This window comes from Amblyomma mixtum, chromosome 6 (genome assembly GCF_055824585.1).
Source record: "Amblyomma mixtum isolate Tamu chromosome 6, ASM5582458v1, whole genome shotgun sequence".
Lineage (NCBI taxonomy): Eukaryota > Metazoa > Arthropoda > Arachnida > Ixodida > Ixodidae > Amblyomma > Amblyomma mixtum.
Genome location: NC_143017.1, coordinates 97,878,642 through 97,896,864, shown reverse-complemented (window position 1 = coordinate 97,896,864; position 18,223 = coordinate 97,878,642). Strand labels below are relative to the sequence as shown.

Sequence of the window (18,223 nt, the reverse complement as noted above, 5' to 3'; positions counted from 1 at the left end):
ATAAAGACAGTTCACAAGCTGCCCGGGGCCTTTCTGCTCCTTTCACGCCAGTCTTGGAAAACAATACAAGGATATGTAAAGCCACAGTGAGCAGAATTAACAAGGAATGTCTTCGCGGCACGAACGCACAGTGGCGGCTTTTATTAAGGGCTAAGCAAGAATTTTTCATTAAGGAGGACGCTTTCGAAGTTCGTGCAACTCATCACATATTCAGAAAGCCGGCAATCCCCCGCTTTCGCGTGTGGTTGTTTTGGCTGTGACATGTTTTCCTGCCTCCGCTACTCCACAGTACTCCGCTGATGCATTTGCCACAACTCTTAGCGTGATTAGCTGGTACTAGGCTACGGTTGTGCTAAAGGAACACAAGCGTCGTCGAGGCGGCTGAAACAAACGGGCATGCTATAGTACAGAATAAATTTAAGAGCACCGTGCACTAGCGTCAACATGTCTTGCAGTTAAAATGCCCATTTTTTTTTATTTTCGTCATAAAAATGTTCCTACGTAAGCTTCCTTGAACCGGGTACATTGCCTTCTATCACGACTCCCAAAACCTGCCCGGTGTCACATGCCTCCCACCCTGTCTCATGGGAATTGGTTCCGTCGCCTCGACAGCCGCTGTAAGAGTCTGTGCTGCTCTGGAGTAGTGACCGCTGTTGTGGCAATGCACTCCTGAAATCAGTACAGTTCAATCAAATCGTTTCGTGCTACTGCAGGCAACAACAAAGCCTGTGGGAAAACCTTTTCTTTGGCTGCTCAGGTCTTGTTACCTTAGAAAGATGCTCACAACCCCGAGCTCAGCAGTTACTGTGCGACGGGCTCCTTTCCTATCAGCATTGTTCTATTCTGGTAATAATAAACAATGCCACCAGTGCTAACTGGAAACGAGGCTAGTGGAAAATTAACTTGTCTGCGAAAACATGAGGTCTGCCTTTATTTGCGTCTTTCCGCACACTGTTCGGAAGGAACAGTTTGAGATTTAACGAGATAGGTTTAAGACTCTCTGCAGAAAATCCGGTGTCGTCAGCGGTGCCGGTGGAGTTGTGAGCGAAAAACCAGGTGGTCCACCTGCCACCTAGATCATGTGACCTTGTCGTTACAACCTGCCCATTTGATTGTAAGTGAACTGCCCACCGTGGCAGGTAGCAGTTAAATTAATTAATGGCCGCGAGAGACTGCTCGGGTAGAGAAACATGGATTTCACGGCTGTGTTTGAAACAGCCACCTACCGGGACAGCGGCGCATCGCTTAACCGCTGCAACACTGCGCCAGGACTTTATGAGCGCTACGATCTATGAATGTATAGTAATGAATGACCCGTCCCGCATACTGAGTGTTTCTCCTAAGATGTTTCGATAATTTTAAACATATGCTTTTTAAGTTGTACGACCACTTTTTTTCAGCGAAACCATATAGGTGGTGTTGCGCATCACAATGCAACTGGGACGTGCTAACTTGTGGGCTGGTTAAATAGTATTGAATAGTTGCCTTTTAAAACATTGCCGTTAGTCTTCGTATTTATTTAGAGGCGCGTAGCCAACCGTAAGTAATATCCATGACGCAGTTTCACTCGGCGCTATGGCCCAACCAGTTTTGGCTATTTCGGCGAGTTACGTGCACTGGTTGGGTTGCTTTGCCTGCAAGCTTCTCGAAAGCGAATGTAATTTGGCCCGACGCAGCCAGATCTTGTTGGGTCACAACGAGGAGGGTAGAAGCGCTTTCTAAATTCTAAAATCTGATATGTATATTATTTATTTATTTATTTATTTATTTATTTATTTATTTATTTATTTATTTATTTATTTATTTATTTATTTATTTATTTATTTATTTATTTATTTATTTATTTATTTATTTACTTACAGAATACCGCAGACTGAATCAGTCCAAGCAGGAGAGGGTACATACATTTGTTAGTAAGTACTATGCCTTAGGATCAGCGACAATGGTGACGTTACAAACTACAACAAGAAAATATAATAACAAAAATAAACAAGGTTACAGAGCAAATACACTACACGCCTCTCAATAACTAAATAGACTAGCCATATAGCAGAAATTTTATACAAGTCAATTTTTCAACAGAAAGTTGTTTAGGAAGCAATTTTTTTATATATTGTAAGATTACACCATAACAATAATTACTATCTCCGCAGATCTTCTTCGGCAGGCTTGCTTTTTTGCTATTATTGTTTTTATCTATCGTTAAAAACGTCATCCATGCGTTTTCGATGGCAGTCTTAGTCAATGCGAGCGCTGGAGAAACTCTGAATAAAAGACTTTGCTACGGATCGGAATAATGGACCATTACCTTCCGTATTTCCATAACAGTACCTTACAACATTCTACAGTTGCCTCACAATCAAACCTGATGTCCAAACCTATTTGTTTTATAAATTGCAGAATATTTTGAGTGACACACAAGGTATATAGGTATGCAGGCGGAACCTTGACGACAGTGAAAGCGTACTTGCACGGGAGAGATCTCTGATGTTATTGCATTGAACTGTTAGGATAAGTTAAGTGTTATGGGATGGCGAAAGAAAGAACAGTATCCGTGTGTGCGAAGTCACACGCAAAGAGCGCCTCACACCGCTGAAGGAGCCCATCAACACTATCATGTCATAGCCTTCAAGCATAGCGTTAGTGCGCCCTCAAGTTTAATTTCGCCATAGTTTTATCCATACCGTACTCGTAAGCAGTGACATTTTTGATACTGTGTGTTCATTAAAATTATTTCTCGCACGCAACAGCTGAGAAGCCACAAAGTTCCGCATGAATATAATTGCTTTTTTGCCGCTCCCATTGAGCATGAGTCAACCGTTGACCATACGCGTCGCCCGCTACTTCAAACCTACAAACACACTTTCTGACTTGTTACGCTATCATTTATGCAGTCTTAGATATCACCTTTCATTTTCGAAGTAATTAGTATCTTTCTAAAGATGCTGTGAATTTTAGTGCACGACTGAAGACCGCGGTGCGCAAATTTTCTTGGCGAGCATGCCAAAGACCCTTACAGAAAGTCCCTCTTGCCAGCAACCTCGATGTCCCAAGTAGCAGTGAGCCCCCCAGGATGATGTCATATAGTTTGTTCAGAAATCAGCCCAAAGCATCAACAGCTGTCCACCGGGAAGGATTACGTTTTGCCTGGTGGCAGTGTACTAATTTTGCGCCACTTAAGATACGTATTACCTAATAGGGGTGTTCGCAGTATTATGCCCGTTATTTGTCATGCATCGTCATTATGTGGTCTAGACTGATTTCTGCCATCTATACTGGCACAGGCGTTGTGCCCGAGAAAAAAGACATATAAAAAACAGGCCCTCTTTTCCCGGACTGGCATGAAGCTGTGCAGTGAAGCCAATGGCAGCGTGCAGTGAAGCAAAACAGATGACTAGATGAAGCGCTGTTCACTGACTGTTTTTCGCAATAAAGGAAATGTCAGTTAAGTGAACACGAATAAGTATATCTAGATGCTCTTCCCGAGAAAACAACATTGAGTAAAGTCAATTGCCCATCAACGAACATCGCAGGTGCAGAGGCCCGTCATTCGATGTCTTGCTCATTTACAAGAACTTCCTCGGACTCTTACGTAAGGCTGCATCTCTACTTGTGCAATGCCAACTTTTTTTCTACCTTTCTCCAGTTTAATGTCCACAAGGCATTTAACTTCTTTTTCGTGCATGCTCGATGTCTGAAGATGTCATTCAGCACTTTCAGCGCAGCAGCCTGCGAGCCTTGGTTAGTGAAGGTTTTCAACTCTAGTTCGACGCATAATGAAGTGAAGCTCTACAATTATTAGTAGTCTTTGGTCACTTTATTTCGAAACACTCAGCGCCATACATGTAGCACAAAGGCCACAAGGCGCAAATAACTGAAACACAGACCACTGGCTCTGCTTCACCGATATAGATTGGCACATTTTAGAGCGCAGCTCTTAGGCGCCCGTTCCTGTGTTCAGAGTCATAGTCGCTGGCTTGCAGGTGGCGTGACGCTGCTAGCCACCCTCCGGGATCTGTCACGGCAGGCACATGGCAGGTGTTGTATTACGCTGTAAGTCACCCTCCCCGATCTTCCCATGGCAGCCGCCTTCCGTTTCTTCGTTCATCCGCTCTCGCCAAGGCAGGTGGCGTTTCATTCTAGTCGCCGGCGTTGACGTTTTCAGCGCAACCCGTCACCTGACACGCCACGCGTCAGGTGGCGTGTTACGCCGACTTCAACGCCGGCGACTAGAATGAAACGCCACCTGCCTTGGCCAGAGCGGATGAATGGACGAACGGAAGGCGACTGCCACAGCAAGATCGGGAGGAGGGTGACTTACAGCGTAATAAAACACCTGCCACGTGCCTGCCGTGTCAGATCCCGGAGGGTGGCTAGCAGCGTCACGCCACCTGCCACGTGCTTGCGGTGGCAGGTGGCGTGTCAAGAGCTGCACTCCGGTTCTGCATTACCGACTGATAATATTTCATTATCATTTTATTCTCATGCCTTTCGATATTTTGCTGTCATCATCACAAGTTTTTTTATATTCTGCTATTCTTCTTTATTACTACAGTTCCACAGTAACTGCGCATTAATGTATTGAATCGCACATGACAATTTGGCATAGGTTTTACGAAAGAATTTCGTTCCTCCGAATGCATTTAGTGGAAAATTCTAGAAAGCACAAACACATCACAATTTGGCGTAGGTGATGTGTTTGCGCTTTCTAGCATTTCCCATTGAATGCATTCGCAGAAAAGAAATTATTTTGTAACTCCTCCTTGAATTATATTTTTGCTACGAGGTGGCGAACAACTTTTGTAGCTCTAAGTACTGCTAACTCAGAGTATTGAAACTTTCAGCTGCTTTATGCAATACAAAAAACAACTTTTTCTATATTCTGTTAACTTTGATATTTTGAAGCGCTACATTGTAAATATTTGTCACATTTTACATCAAAGTTTGATGAGGGAAACAATTTTACACATTACTTTTTTTATATTTCTATTTTAAATATCCATTGTAAAACAACAATTATTTAGCTGCACTTCGATGTGCTCATGTCACTTTACTAAAACAGAATTTTCAGCCGAAGATAATTTAATGAATCAACAAAAAGAATTATTTTTCGCAAAGTAATGAAAGAAGTAAACTGGTCTGATTACAGCTCTGCCTAGAAAAGTTGTAGATATGACTAGAAGGCAATGATAAGTAATGATATGTAGGTTCGAACCTCCCGAAACTACACGTGGTCTTTGAAGCATGCCGTAGTGGACGGCTCGAACTAATTAAGACTTACCGGAGTTCTTTAAATCCATTGACATCGCACAGTGAACCGGTATTTTTGTATCTTGCGTGCATTAAAATATGGCCGCAGTGGCCGGGAATCGAACCCGCGACCCTGGATTCAGCAGCGGAATGTCAAAGCCAATCAGTCATTCTGGCCAGTCGATGGGGCGACATCATTCAGTCTATTCTTTTCGTGTGCCCTCACTTTGCTCTCTGAAAAAAATAAACTGCATCTCTCACCTAACCACTTTAACGGCGGCCCTCTAAAGAAGCGCAAAGCACTTAAACGTGGCCCCAAGACTTACATGCCCTCAAAGCTTCTGAAACTTGGGTCCAGTTGGTGATGTCGACGTATTTATACAAAAATATACTCTGTCTGCACCACGCGCTTCCTGCTGTTGTCTTGCTTCCTTTCCTTACCTCTTTCTTTCTTTCCTTCCTTCTCTCTTCCTTTCTTTCTCTCTTTCTTTCTTTCCTTCCTTCTTTCTTTCTTTCTTCCTTTCCTTCATTCATTCATTCTTTCTTTCTTTCTTTCTTTTTCTCTTTATCACTTTCTTTCTCTATTCCTTTCTTTTCTCTTTCTTTCTCTCTTTCTTCTTTCTTCCTTTCTTTCTTTCTTTTTTCCTCTTTCCTTCTTTCTTTCTTTCGTTCTTTCTTTCTTACTTTCCCCATTTCTTTCTTTCTTTCTTTCCTTTTATTACTTTCGTTCTCTCTCTTTCATTATTTCTTTCCTTGTTTCTTTCGTTTTTTTATTTATTCATTTACTTCTTGCCTTCTTTCTATCTTTCTGCCTGCCTTCCTTCCTTTCTTTCTTTATTTCTTACTTTCTTTCCTTCTTTCTTTCTTTCTTCCTTTCCTTATTTCTTCCTTTCTTTCTTTGTTCCTTTCTGTCCTTCTTTCTTTCTTTCTTTCTTTCTCTCTTTATCCTCTATGCCCTCTGCAAGTTTACGCCAGCCAACAAGAACCTCTGTTTGCTCGCCGCTCAGCATTTTCATTCCCTATTTTGCTTCTCTCGCTTCAGCGGCCTGCAGGTCGCCCCGGGGAACAGCCTACGTTGCGGATTCGTAGCTGAGTCAGGAATGCGCATTTACTTGGCCCGACTAAAAACAGCGAGTACTTTTGGAACATTTACATGCCGAGTAGGCGTTAAACAACCGAGACAGCCGCTCTGGGTGTATGTGTACTTGGAAACGCAGCCCCCCCCAATCTGGTATCCTGATGTTTCCTTACAGTAAACAGCGAGGGCACGTGGAGTTTCACTTTTTAGCCTCCGGGAACTTTCCGTACTGCTCCGTTCCCGCATTCGCACGAGTCGCTTTAGCAAAATATCGCAATGTTGTTGATATGCAAAGCAAGAGTGCAGTCAACTGCAGCGAGTGCGTACAGCAGGGCGCGCTGAGATGGCTGCGCGGCTATGAAGATTTCCTCGTGAGCGCAAGTAGGAAGGTTTAGATCTCAACCATGGTGGTCGTATTGAGTTCTGTGTAGGGAGCGAGAAACTTAATCAACAACCCTTAACTACGACCGTATACATCTTCATGGTGCAGTTCTCGCTTTTAAACTCACATTCAGAGATAGCCCGGCATGTGAGATAAGATACACGTGAAGATTTTTGCACATTTGTGACCCATATGATAACCATGTAAATAGTTTTTGCTCTTCCTGGAGTGCTTAACTTCTTATACGATGCTCTGACCAAAAAACAGCAATAACACTGCAGCCCTTCGGTGTCCAGAAGCAGTGCAATAAGAGACAGAACGGGTTAGTTTTCTAAGCTGTGACGGGTAGGCGGCGGTGGTGGTGAAAAGCATTTATTAGCTGAAAAGGAGATCGAGAGCTCCTATGTCTTGGCGTCTTCTACAAAGCGACGAAAGCTGGTCAGAGATAATCTCACGGAGAAAAATCCTTCATTCTAGTCCCATATATGGGAACAAGTCTGCGGCGCCGTCTGCTGCACGAATACGCTGAGCAGTGACCGTTGGAGGCAAATATGTACGGACCACGCCCGACGCGCGACAAAGGCTGCAATGTGGGTCCACGAAGCTCGTGTCACTGCAGTCCGAGGAAAGACGGCGTCCAGGGACACTTGTGCAAGCATCGACCGAGACAGGCCGGCTGTGACGGCAGCCCTCGCAAGCCAGACAAGAAGACCATCCGTATACATAGTCAGCAGCAAAAAGGCGCATTCGCGCACAGTCCTAATGCAAAGCAGTAAACAAGCTCTTCCAAAGAATCGAGCCAGAAGTTCTTCTTGAGGGCAAGTGGGGTGACGCTGAGGGCCTTGAGCGTCACCAGCACCCCGGACGGCTGTAAAGATTAGATAACGTCTACCTGGGGCAGAGGGACGTTTCGAACCTGGCAGCCCTCTCAGCTGGCTGGTGGGTCGGGGCGGTCAAGCTCGTGCCGAAAGATCGCCCCGTCGGTGAGCGGCACGTCCGGGCGCGTCTTGCAATCGGAAGCAACCTTTCAACAAAGAGCCCACCGCTCGCACTGCCAAGACGGGGGCATCCCTTATCGGATGCCCGCCCGGGTCAACACTCGCGGGGGCAAAAAAACATGACCCGTGAGTGGCAGACTGGGCGAGGGTGACTCGATGCACCGGTTCTGAGCCGCGAAAAGGACGACGAACCTGCGGCTATAAATCGGCGTCCCCGCGCAGTCCGGGCGCTCCTCCAGACATGGCTTCCAGTGGGCTGACACCGCTGACGCTCCTGCTGCTGGCCGCGGCCCGGCTTCTCCTGCTGGCACGGGCGCAGTCGCCGCACAGTGAGCACGCCGCGGACTGATTTTCAACAGCATGCCGGGCCGACCCCACCCCTGTCTTCACCCCGTTCGCTCCCTAATGGAAGCTTAGGACGTGCATTCTGAGTAGATTATTTTCGGGGCTACGCTGCCATTATCGCGCGCGATGAATGCGTAGCATCCGGTGCCGCGCCCCACTCAGTCGGCGGAGAGTCGGCGTAATTCAGTTCATCAGGATGCGCGCCTGCACGGGTGTGTAGTTCCAGTGAACGCACCGAGCATTTATAACATGCCGTTCCGGGTGCTTGCGGCCAGATTTGCTGAACGTTGGTGCCGCCGTTGAAAGCGACGGCCGGCGATTTGCAGTCTGCTTGGCCAAGTCGTGGTGGCGATGGGCTCGCCGTGAAGATGGTACAAATTGGCACAGGCGCGTTGATGGCTCCCAACAACGTCGCTCTGTTACATTGTGGGAAGCAGACCTGTTATGCAGTTATGAACTTGGACTACTGTTAAAAGTATCGTGCAGTTGTACTAATCTGAATTATCATGGAAAGCTGGCGCGCGTTGAAGCGTTACAGAACCGTTCCTTTGTAAACGTCGCCATCTTGTCTAGGCCAAAAGATAGGACATTGGAGTGTTTGTTCATCGGAAAGCAATTTGATCCAGAATATTTGCGCTGTATGCGCGAATCTGTATGATGCTTCCCTAGGTGAGCAAGTCTCGCTCAGTTATTACTCAAGCATTTGGCTTCAACTTTTGTTCCCTCTTCGATCTGCAGGAAGACTATATGCTGCCAGCACTTCTCGTGAGTGAAAGCCGAAACAAATAGATACAGTCCCTCTCCTTCCATTCTTCATCTCAGTTTCGATACAATGTTATGTACAGTTGAAGACATTAACGACCAAAGTTACAGGCTCGCTATGGCCTGAGTGCTAGCAGTGGCGGAGTAACCATCTTAGTCTTTATATTTCCAACTAAAGAATGCACTACGCGTTATCAGTGGTAGATAAGATTAAACGAACTTATTTTTCAGCATGTTGTGAAATATTGATTTCGGTACAGAAGTGTATGGCGCTGGGGTCCTCGCTCTAGGGAAACCTCAAAATGGCGAGATGAGGCACCCCGGACCGACGCATAGAGAGCCCACAAAGTACAATTCCATGCGGTGCGGTGCAGAAATTTGTCTCCTTTGCCTTTCCATGCCCACATTTAAACACGGCGCCATGCAAAGCACGCATATCCAAGTGGTAAAGTAGGTACATTTTTATTTTACGCAGTTACATGCTTGTGATATCTGCTCAGCCGCAAACAGGTCGCATAAATTAGGTCTATTAGATTTCCAAGCTTCTTTGGGAAACGCAGTATGGCGGTTACACACTCCGTCCATTCGTGAAAGCGCACATTCCGAGTGTACAAAGCCTCGAAGTCGGCACGTAATTGTAGCGCGGTGACGGAGAAAAATTAGTTCGCGAGAATTATAAGCGCTGACTTCCCCGCATTACGGCTCGCTGTAATGGCATAATGAGACGCGAAATCGAGTTCTACTGCCGTCGTCCCCTTTTGCGCGTTCTTTCGCAATTAGTGGAGCTCGTTCCTCGCATTCCGCTTGCCTTGCAATGCGTTAATGCGTTCTGAAGTGCTTAAAATGCTTCGTCGACTTGGTGGAGACTGTGTGTTCCTGTTGAGAGCTGCTAGACTCGTAATGGGACAAGACAGCTCACTGCTTGCTCCCAAGGCCCTGCAATGTTACCACGCTCATAACGGGAATTTGTGCTGATCGAATTGGCCGGCCGCAAAGGCCAAGCTTGGATCTTTCACAAGGACTGATCCAAATAATCAGTGTAAAGTATCTCCAGATGTTCCCATTGCCTCACGTTCACGGCGGTCTCTGTAAGCTAGAAACGCTCCTGTGCGGTATCAGAATTATCTGGCCGCAAGTCTGGGCTTATATATCTTAAAACTATGCAAAGCGTTTTGCGTACTTTGCGAGCTTAAAATATATTTGTAACGTCTTGAAAAAATGCCCATAAAAAGTGTGCTATTTTCTCACAGGAAGAACACTGATGGTACACCAACCATGTAAAGAGCCGTAAAAATTTGTTACTTGCTCTAAAGAGCGAAAGACGGTGTAACGTCATCCGGTTTCATTATTTCACGCAGCCTGCGGGGTGAGCTTTCTGAATGAGAAGAACATCGAGCGCATAGTCGGCGGCCAGCCCGCGGATGCCGGGGAGTGGCCGTGGCAGGTAAGGCAGCGTCGATCCCGCTACCTCCTCATTGCTGATGATGAACCCATTAACACAGTGCGCAATGTGCAACGCGCCCTCTTGGTCAAAACTAAGGCACGGTCATATTAAAAGCAGTCTGAACATTTTCTGGAGTGCACTATGGAAATGCGTTGGAGCTCCTAGACACTGCAGCTCTTCATAGTCATGACGACTGTCCTTGTCGCTTACCACAGTCTTCATTGCGCGCACGGCTGGTATTTCGTGTGTGGAGTATAAGTTGTTCTATGGTTCTCACAAAGCCAAAAATGTCGGAACTTTTGACAGCGGATCAACATTGGAAAGTAAAAAGTGGTGTGCCAAGATCACGCTAAACTTTCACACGGTCGCGTCTAATCTTGCCTCTTAGGCAGCCGGCTAGCCGCACGAAATGCAATGAGCAAGAAAACCTGCCTTTCTTTGGATGCTTGCGAGCTACATGTTCGCTTAGACCATTGTCTATACGCAGCCACAACTATGTACGGAAGTTAGAACCTTGTTGCACGTGCGGAAGGTGTTCTCTGGCCCAAATAGTTCAGGACCAGCTAAGGCAAAGCGATTCCGAAGCCGTCAAGTTCAGCAGGAGGCTACGCCCGTACCCGAACAATATCAATAAGTGGCAGAGGTATTGTGTACGCGACAACCCCAGAACACTGCACCATGAGTGATTCATTAGAGGGAATCCTGGAGCCGTTAAACGCAGATGCTGCCTAAATACGACCTCGGAGTGGCGTACAACGAAACGAGAGATGTCGAGCCAAGGCAAGAGACAGGCCATTTGCATTCATTAGCTGCTGCTATCAGCGACACGCGCTTGTTCTTGTTTTTACGACCGGAGTCGCTAAACCTCTCACATCGGGTGTCTCTCTTCCTGGCCTTTCGGTCACGCCTTTGTGGCTCAAACGATTCCTGGAGGAACGAAAATATACGAGCCCTGTCGCACGACGTGCCTTGCCGAAATACAATTAGCGATCGCGAGCGCCTGCAAGCAGAAAAGGCGACAAAAATCTTGATGTGTCAGTCAGTAGTAGCGACCACGAGAATTAACGTACTATTTTGGTGCCCTATTTTTTTGACCTTCGCTAATCACCGCGGACTTTAGAGAATTAGCAGCTTAGCCACACTAACAAGCCGTAACGATACAAAAAACTGAACGCAAGTGCAAGCAGTGTCGCTATAAGGAAAAAAGGCAAGCAAATATTACAGAAGGTAAAGGAAAGCTGAAAATATTTTCTTAGTATTCGACGAGATCCAAGTATTATAGTGTATGATGCCAAGTAAATTTGCGCTAGCACTTAAAATTGTAACATAATCCCCGAATTAATCTTGAATTTTCCGCGACACTTTCGAAGAAACTCGCTAATGACGTCACGTATGCTGAGATTTCAGTTTTCCGTTGCCTTCGCCCACACTCAATTGAGTCGTCGGATACTCTAACAGCGCTACGCGATATTTGCTATTGGAGAAGTCAGTTGTATTACTTAATAGCTAGCGCTTTGGCCTTCAAAATGTACCGCCACCACAGATGACGTCACCATGTACCCCTTCTCCTTCCGCCAACACCCGGCACTGCGCGCTGTGAAGAAGCCTCCCAGCCACCATGTTTTTAATTGGCTATTACGTCACCATTTCAAATGCTACTACAAGAGAACTTCAGCCGCGGGTTCAGGCAGGCTATAAAGATCTTCGGTTAAAAAAGAAAGCTTATTGAAAGCCTCCATTTTAGCAGCAAGAAACTTTATGACTGGAGCTCAGGCTTATGATAGCATTATGGCACCTATGCAAAAGAACGATAACACTGAAATATCGCCAGAGTGGAGCACATAGTGCGCTTAGCGTTGTTACGTACTGCTTCGCAGGGTGTATTGTTCACATACAAGTGCAAAGGCCAGTCAGTGCCCGTCTTTGTTGTCGCCTTGCAAGCATGAAGTTCGCCGCGTAGTTCGTAATCAGGTTAATTCCCGCGTGCTTACTTTTTTTTTTACTTTTTCTTATGCTCCCAGATGCCCATGATACCTGCTCAAGCAGACTAATTTTTATTCGCACACCGCTCCATCTGGCCTAATGTCGTGGATACGTTGCGTAGTGGAAGCCCACAGGCGCACTTAATTTTGGCGTGAACTGTTCTTTTTTTTACTTCCTTATTCTCCACTACTCTCTTCTCTCTCTTTTTTTCTTCTAAGCGTTGCAATGGGTGGGTAGTTTGGTGCAAAGCATTTACCGGAGCTTAATGTGGGGAGTGCTCAAAGTGTAATTATTCAGATGCTGCCAGTTTGCGAAACCCTCGTTTGACTTGTCATTTGCTTTTTACAGCCTTTCTTTTCTGTTTAAGCGATCTAAATGATGGCCACTAGGTGAAAGCGGGCTTTTGTTAGCCCCATATAACTACCCGTTCGCTGCCATTCGAGCTGCCCCTGCTGATCTTTTGTGTGCTTTGCCGCACAGCTTTCTCGAATGACTGTGCAGCCTCACTATTACCATCGGGACATACTGGCGATGTCTGGAATTCAGAGAGTAAGACCGATGTGCCTTTTCATAGTCAGGTGAAACGCATTCAGAGTTGTCTCCTTTAGCGGTACATTCCAATGGTACTATTCTCCCCCCCCCCCCCCTCCCCCCCCCCCCCCCCCTTTTAATTTCGAAGTGGCTATATGCTGATTGCCGCGGAGTCCACCCTTCAGTTTATTTCCAATTAACGCTGCCATGTGGTCTTCAGTTAAAAGGGCTCAGGGAAATAATCTATATCTCTTGAAGCAACTACATATCTCCATTCGGTAAACTAGAGTTGGAAAAAAATTATTTTATGCATTGCGACAAATTAAAAAAAAACACCTATATGCTCCATTTTTGTAAAATTTGCCCTAATTACGAATGACTTCCAACGAAAGACGACCCTGGTTCTTAACGATTATAGAGCAAAAAAAAAAAATGCCTGATGTGGCACTGCGGCAAATGCGTATGGCGTTCCCCCTCCCTTTTGGCTCATAAAGTACCTCCGACAGCCATCCATAAAATAGATCATTCATACCTCTTCTCTCCTGCGCGAAAATCTCACAGCGCGGAGGCGTAGTTTTTTATGAGCCTCATGTTAAGTTATGTTGTGGTGGCAACTAGTGGCGTGAGCCATCTCATAAATTTTGTTTACGCGCTTCAAAGTTGTCAGAAGTCAAATTTTGAATTCCGCGCTCTTTTTAATGAATTAGTGGGAGCGAGCTGTTCGTCTAGACGCCCCGCGGGAGCACTGGTTTAACGCGAAGCTGACCTCAGACCTCCGCTGCAGGTGTCCCTCCGTAAGGCAGGCCGGGACGGCAGGACGCGTCACTTCTGCGGCGGCGGGCTCATCAGCGACCAGTGGGTGGCCACGGCGGCTCACTGTGTAGTCACGTGAGTACACGCTTCATTTGTATCCTGCCGCGGAAAATCATCGCACGCCCTTCTTTCCTCTTTTGACAACATGCAGCCTTCGTCAAAAGTAAAGAGTCCAAGGGGTTTGCTTCTAAACCACTAAGTGGAGCGCTTGTGACACCCGTGGAAGTTTCGGAGTTGTAAGGACGAGATTTCCTTGGCTTCCGAGATAGTGGAAAGCAGCGGCATAAAGAGGCACAAAGCAAAGCCCAGAAGAAAGCCATCGCGTGCTCTATACCTGCTCTTGTATACCAAACCTCTCGGGGAAACCTGACAGAAAGGTGTCTCTTGTAAAGCCTGCAGAGCTAATCGTGGTACCGTGTAGGCGACCAACACGTGGTGTCGAGCGTGATAACAAAAAGCAGAATTCAAGCTACCGACACCGCATGAAGAGACTCCGGGTGCACGTCATCTTGTGGCGTACGTGTCATGGCACCTTCCATGTCCAGCTTCCTCAGTCAAAAATTTTGAAAATTGGAAAATTTTAAGACACTGCTACGGAAATATTGAAGGCAATGGTCAATTATTGTAATATGAAGCGAAATCTTTCGTTTAAAGTGTTTACATCGACCGCCTCAAACAGTTAAGACTGCCATAAAAAACCAGAAAAACAAAGGGGAACGCTTTTGGCGATAGAAAAAACGTGAACAGCAAAAAATTGCCGACGATTACGTTACTTCCTAATGCGAAATTTGAGCGCAGCTCATCAACTGTTTCAGATTTTTGATAGATTGAGGCAAATAATTCGAGCAAGACATGCATGTACAATTAGAGACAACTTGTTATTTTTTATAAATTTTTCTTCGTCAAGAAACACTCCACTAACAGTTCTTTATTGTCATGAAGGAAGCTTTGTGGTCGGAGAAATGTATGGATACATGCTCGACTTGCTGCTTTATTTATTTATTTATTTATTTATTTATTTATTTATTTATTTATTAAGTCGAAAGCCTTTAATGCCTCATACTGTCGTTAGCAGACGCGTCGGCAGAAGTGTCGACAGACGCGTCGGCAGATTCGTCCGCCTTTCGGCGTCACTGCTTAAGAAGGCTCAAGGTTCCAGCATGAATAAAGGCGCATCTAGTGGATGCATGTGCTTCATAAATAAAATAGGAGTAATTAAAGTCAAGAAAAGGAAAATAAAAAATAAAAATATGAAAATAAACAAAAATATAAACAAAATAAGAATAAGATGGGAAAATAAAAAGCAATAAAATTAAGAAAAGGAGCAAAAATAAACAAAAAACAAAATATGAAAAAAGAAACAGTGGCCAGGAAATGCTTTCGCCTTGCAGCACTTTAGAGAGCCAAAGTGCCCCATGAATTTTTTATTTATTGATTGATTTATTGACTGAGTGACTGACTAACTGATTGATTGATTGATTGGTTGATTGATTGATTGAATTATTTATTTATTTACTGTCTGATCGACTAACTCATTGATTGATTGATTGATTGATTGATTGATTGATTGATTGATTGATTGATTGATTGATTGATTGATTGATTGATTGATTGATTGATTGAAACGGACTCTGTATCTCGGCGACTGTAATCCCATTTTCGAAATTAAAAATAAACTGACATGGCCAATAATGGCTGCAAGCTGCAGATATTTAATTTCACTCAGGCATCAGCAGTTATTGGTGAAATGTTAACTATTGGAAATGAATGCTCCAGCTCACTAGTTACGTCAATCACCTATACGCTTGCTTCCTTTATAGCTCAAAAACCATGTATTTAAAAATTAATGGCTACCTTCGGTGAAACACCCGGCAAAGTTTAATGAGATGCCTCTGAGAGCTTGTCGTTTCGGCACTCCATAGTTGTCAAGCTGCCACAATTAGCTTTAGGATAGGTCTGTACCTTGCGGCCGAATAAGAGAGCTGTACAGACTGACCGCGCTAGCACTGGCGAAACCTAGAGGTCGGAGGCAGCTTGTATAGCGGAATTTGCGGTTCCTTTGTTTCGCAGGCAGCAGGGCACCGTGATACAGCCGGCGAGCACCATCAAGGTTCGCGTCGGAGAGCACGACCAGAACGTGCTCGAGGGAGAGGAGATCCAAGTGAACGCGCGGCAGATCTTCAAGTACCACGGCTACCAAGGCTACAACAACGACATTGCGCTCATCAAGCTGGCCAAGCGGGTGCGGCTCAGCCGCCGAGTTCGACCCGTCTGCCTGCCGCACCGAGACGAGAACTTCGAGGGACAGAACTGCGTCTCCACGGGCTGGGGCGCTACCACGTCCGGGGGTGAGACTGCGACACTATTCGCACGATCATATGACCAATAACTGCAGAGTGACATCATAGAGCTGAGTCATGCGCAGTGACGACAAGGAGGCGACCCATTTTTGCCGACTTCTCACGCGGCTTCCTTGGAGAACACTGGCGGAATGACTTGCTCGACACGCATGCTGATAAATTAAAGGAACCAACAAGCGCAGAAATGAAGCAAAACAGAGCAAATTTTTCTCTTATACAGCAATCTTTCGCTTATTTAGACTAACCCATCGGTATAAAAATCAATCGATGAAAACCAGACGATCATAAATTTACGATATCGTATAAGTGCCAGCGCCAGCTAACGTCGTGCTCGCAATGATTACTTTATTGCTACTGGTGTTGTATGCGGGGCTCTCTCTGAATGAAAAAAATTACGGACGATTTAGCGTGGTCGGGCCAAATGCGAATTAGGTGCACTAGCCCTTCGGTTTTCACTTCGGTTTCGGAGCTCGAATCCGTTGCGCACGGATGGAAGTTTATGAAGACGACGACATACAAATGACAGCTAGAACTAGAGTGTGGCAGTTAAATATATGGGATGCTCGTCTGGGACATGCTCATGCTTCTGATTCGTGTAGTATGTTGTTTCTTTTCCGAAACAAAGGCAATAAATTCAAAAATGTGGTGAAGGCTTAGTGGTCTAATGTAGTGGCCACTGAAGCTTACATGTTCGCGCTGCGGGGGGGGGGGGGGGGGGGGCGTGCTCAGTGTTAGCGCACTAATATGTACCGACTTCATTTTGAGACAATGCTAAAAACTGTCGAGTTCACGTCCTCTCCAGCAAGGCAAGGAAATGGGCTATCTCCAAAATAGGGAGTCCTGTGGTCAAGAAATCTTGTTCGGCCTGGCTGAGGTGGGCCTTCAAGACGGTACTGTGAAGGGGTGTGGGAGACCGGGACAATGAAGTTCTGCGTGGATTACAAGAAAAACATGAAAGCGATATATTGAACGGGGCTACGCGTATAGTGCCTGCCGCTCCGCTTATTGAGTGACTTTGATATGCGCGCGTCCTTAAGCGTGCTGTTCCCTCCTTCACCCTTGTGCCCGTCATTCCGTTCCCAAGAATGCGGGCTTTTTCTTCACGGCCACTGTTGCCATAGTAACGTTTCGGTGAAGAACCGATCAGAGACGTCGGGTTCGTTGCGATATCACTTCTCTTCGATAGGTACAATAGTTTTATTTACTAGAACGAGGCATTTAAACAGAATCAACGCTTGCTGCCCATTCGAGCGAGGTGGATGGCGCGAAAAGGAACACCGAATGGCTAAATAGAGAGAAAAAGTGGTCAGTGCACGATCGCTGACTGATTACCTATTTACTAAGTGATGTGGGCTTACCAGACAACGCTGCGCTTTCCCTGCAGGTGGAGCTCCGTCGTCGGTGCTGCGCGAGGTCAGCGTGCCCGTGTACAACAACAACGTGTGCTACGCCCCCTACGCCCGCAGATTCCGCATAAACATCCGCAACTGGCACTTGTGCGCCGGCGCCCTGGAAGGCGGCCGCGGCTCCTGCTACGTGAGTGACCACCCCTCAGAGCACGCCTCGGATCTGCGACCTGGTCCTGGCCTAAGTGCCAGCGATACACATTAGCGTCAACAGCACAAAAAATCCCCACCAAACCTGCGATTCGCTGTTTGTCCAGGATTCAGAATTATAGACAGCTACGGTATTAGGAACCGTTCTGTTCGTCCCGGAGGGTTATGGGAGTAAACAGTGCACTTATAAGTCCTAAGAATGGTATAGCTTGTGGTTCGTGGCGTTTGACATCGCGAGGCTGCCAGTAAACTATCAGGAACTCCGCAGTGGAGGGCTCTGGATTAATTTACGACTATTTGGGCTCTCGCAGGGCGACTCCGGAGGCCCATTCCAGTGCAAGCGTGCCGACGGAACCTGGGTGCTTGCCGGTCTGGTGTCCTTCGGCTCAGGCTGCGCCCACCGCGACTACCCGGACGTGTACACCAGGGTCACCGAGTACCTCGACTGGATATCCCAGACCACGGGGGGAGTGGTCGGCAGATGATGACCACGACCGCCTTATTGGTTCAAGTGAGTCACACCTGCCCTATCATTCAGTCGCACTCGGTCCTGACTGTTATGGCCGTTTCCCCACGATTAACTTTGCTCAAGTAACAGATTTGCTCGCTCAAAGTCATAAAAAAGCGAGATTCTGAATACGCCTGCTGGCGTTCAACATGGTACGTGTTTTGCGTTCACGGAAATAATATTGGTGAATGCAAACACATCAACGTCAACTAG

The 18,223-nt window shown here is 46.2% G+C and overlaps 1 protein-coding gene across 1 annotated transcript; it reads left to right on the top strand.

The window, feature by feature from the left end:
* The first annotated feature begins 7,723 nt into the window (after nt 1–7,723).
* LOC149339800 (trypsin-like) lies at nt 7,724–17,987 on the top strand. Its single transcript, XM_089551000.1, has 6 exons — nt 7,724–8,037; nt 10,174–10,259; nt 13,558–13,661; nt 15,657–15,934; nt 17,331–17,482; nt 17,814–17,987. Exons 1-6 carry the CDS (start codon nt 7,950–7,952, stop codon nt 17,985–17,987), a joined length of 882 nt encoding a protein of 293 aa, XP_089407126.1. The 5' UTR covers nt 7,724–7,949.
* Nucleotides 17,988–18,223: the final 236 nt, after the last annotated feature.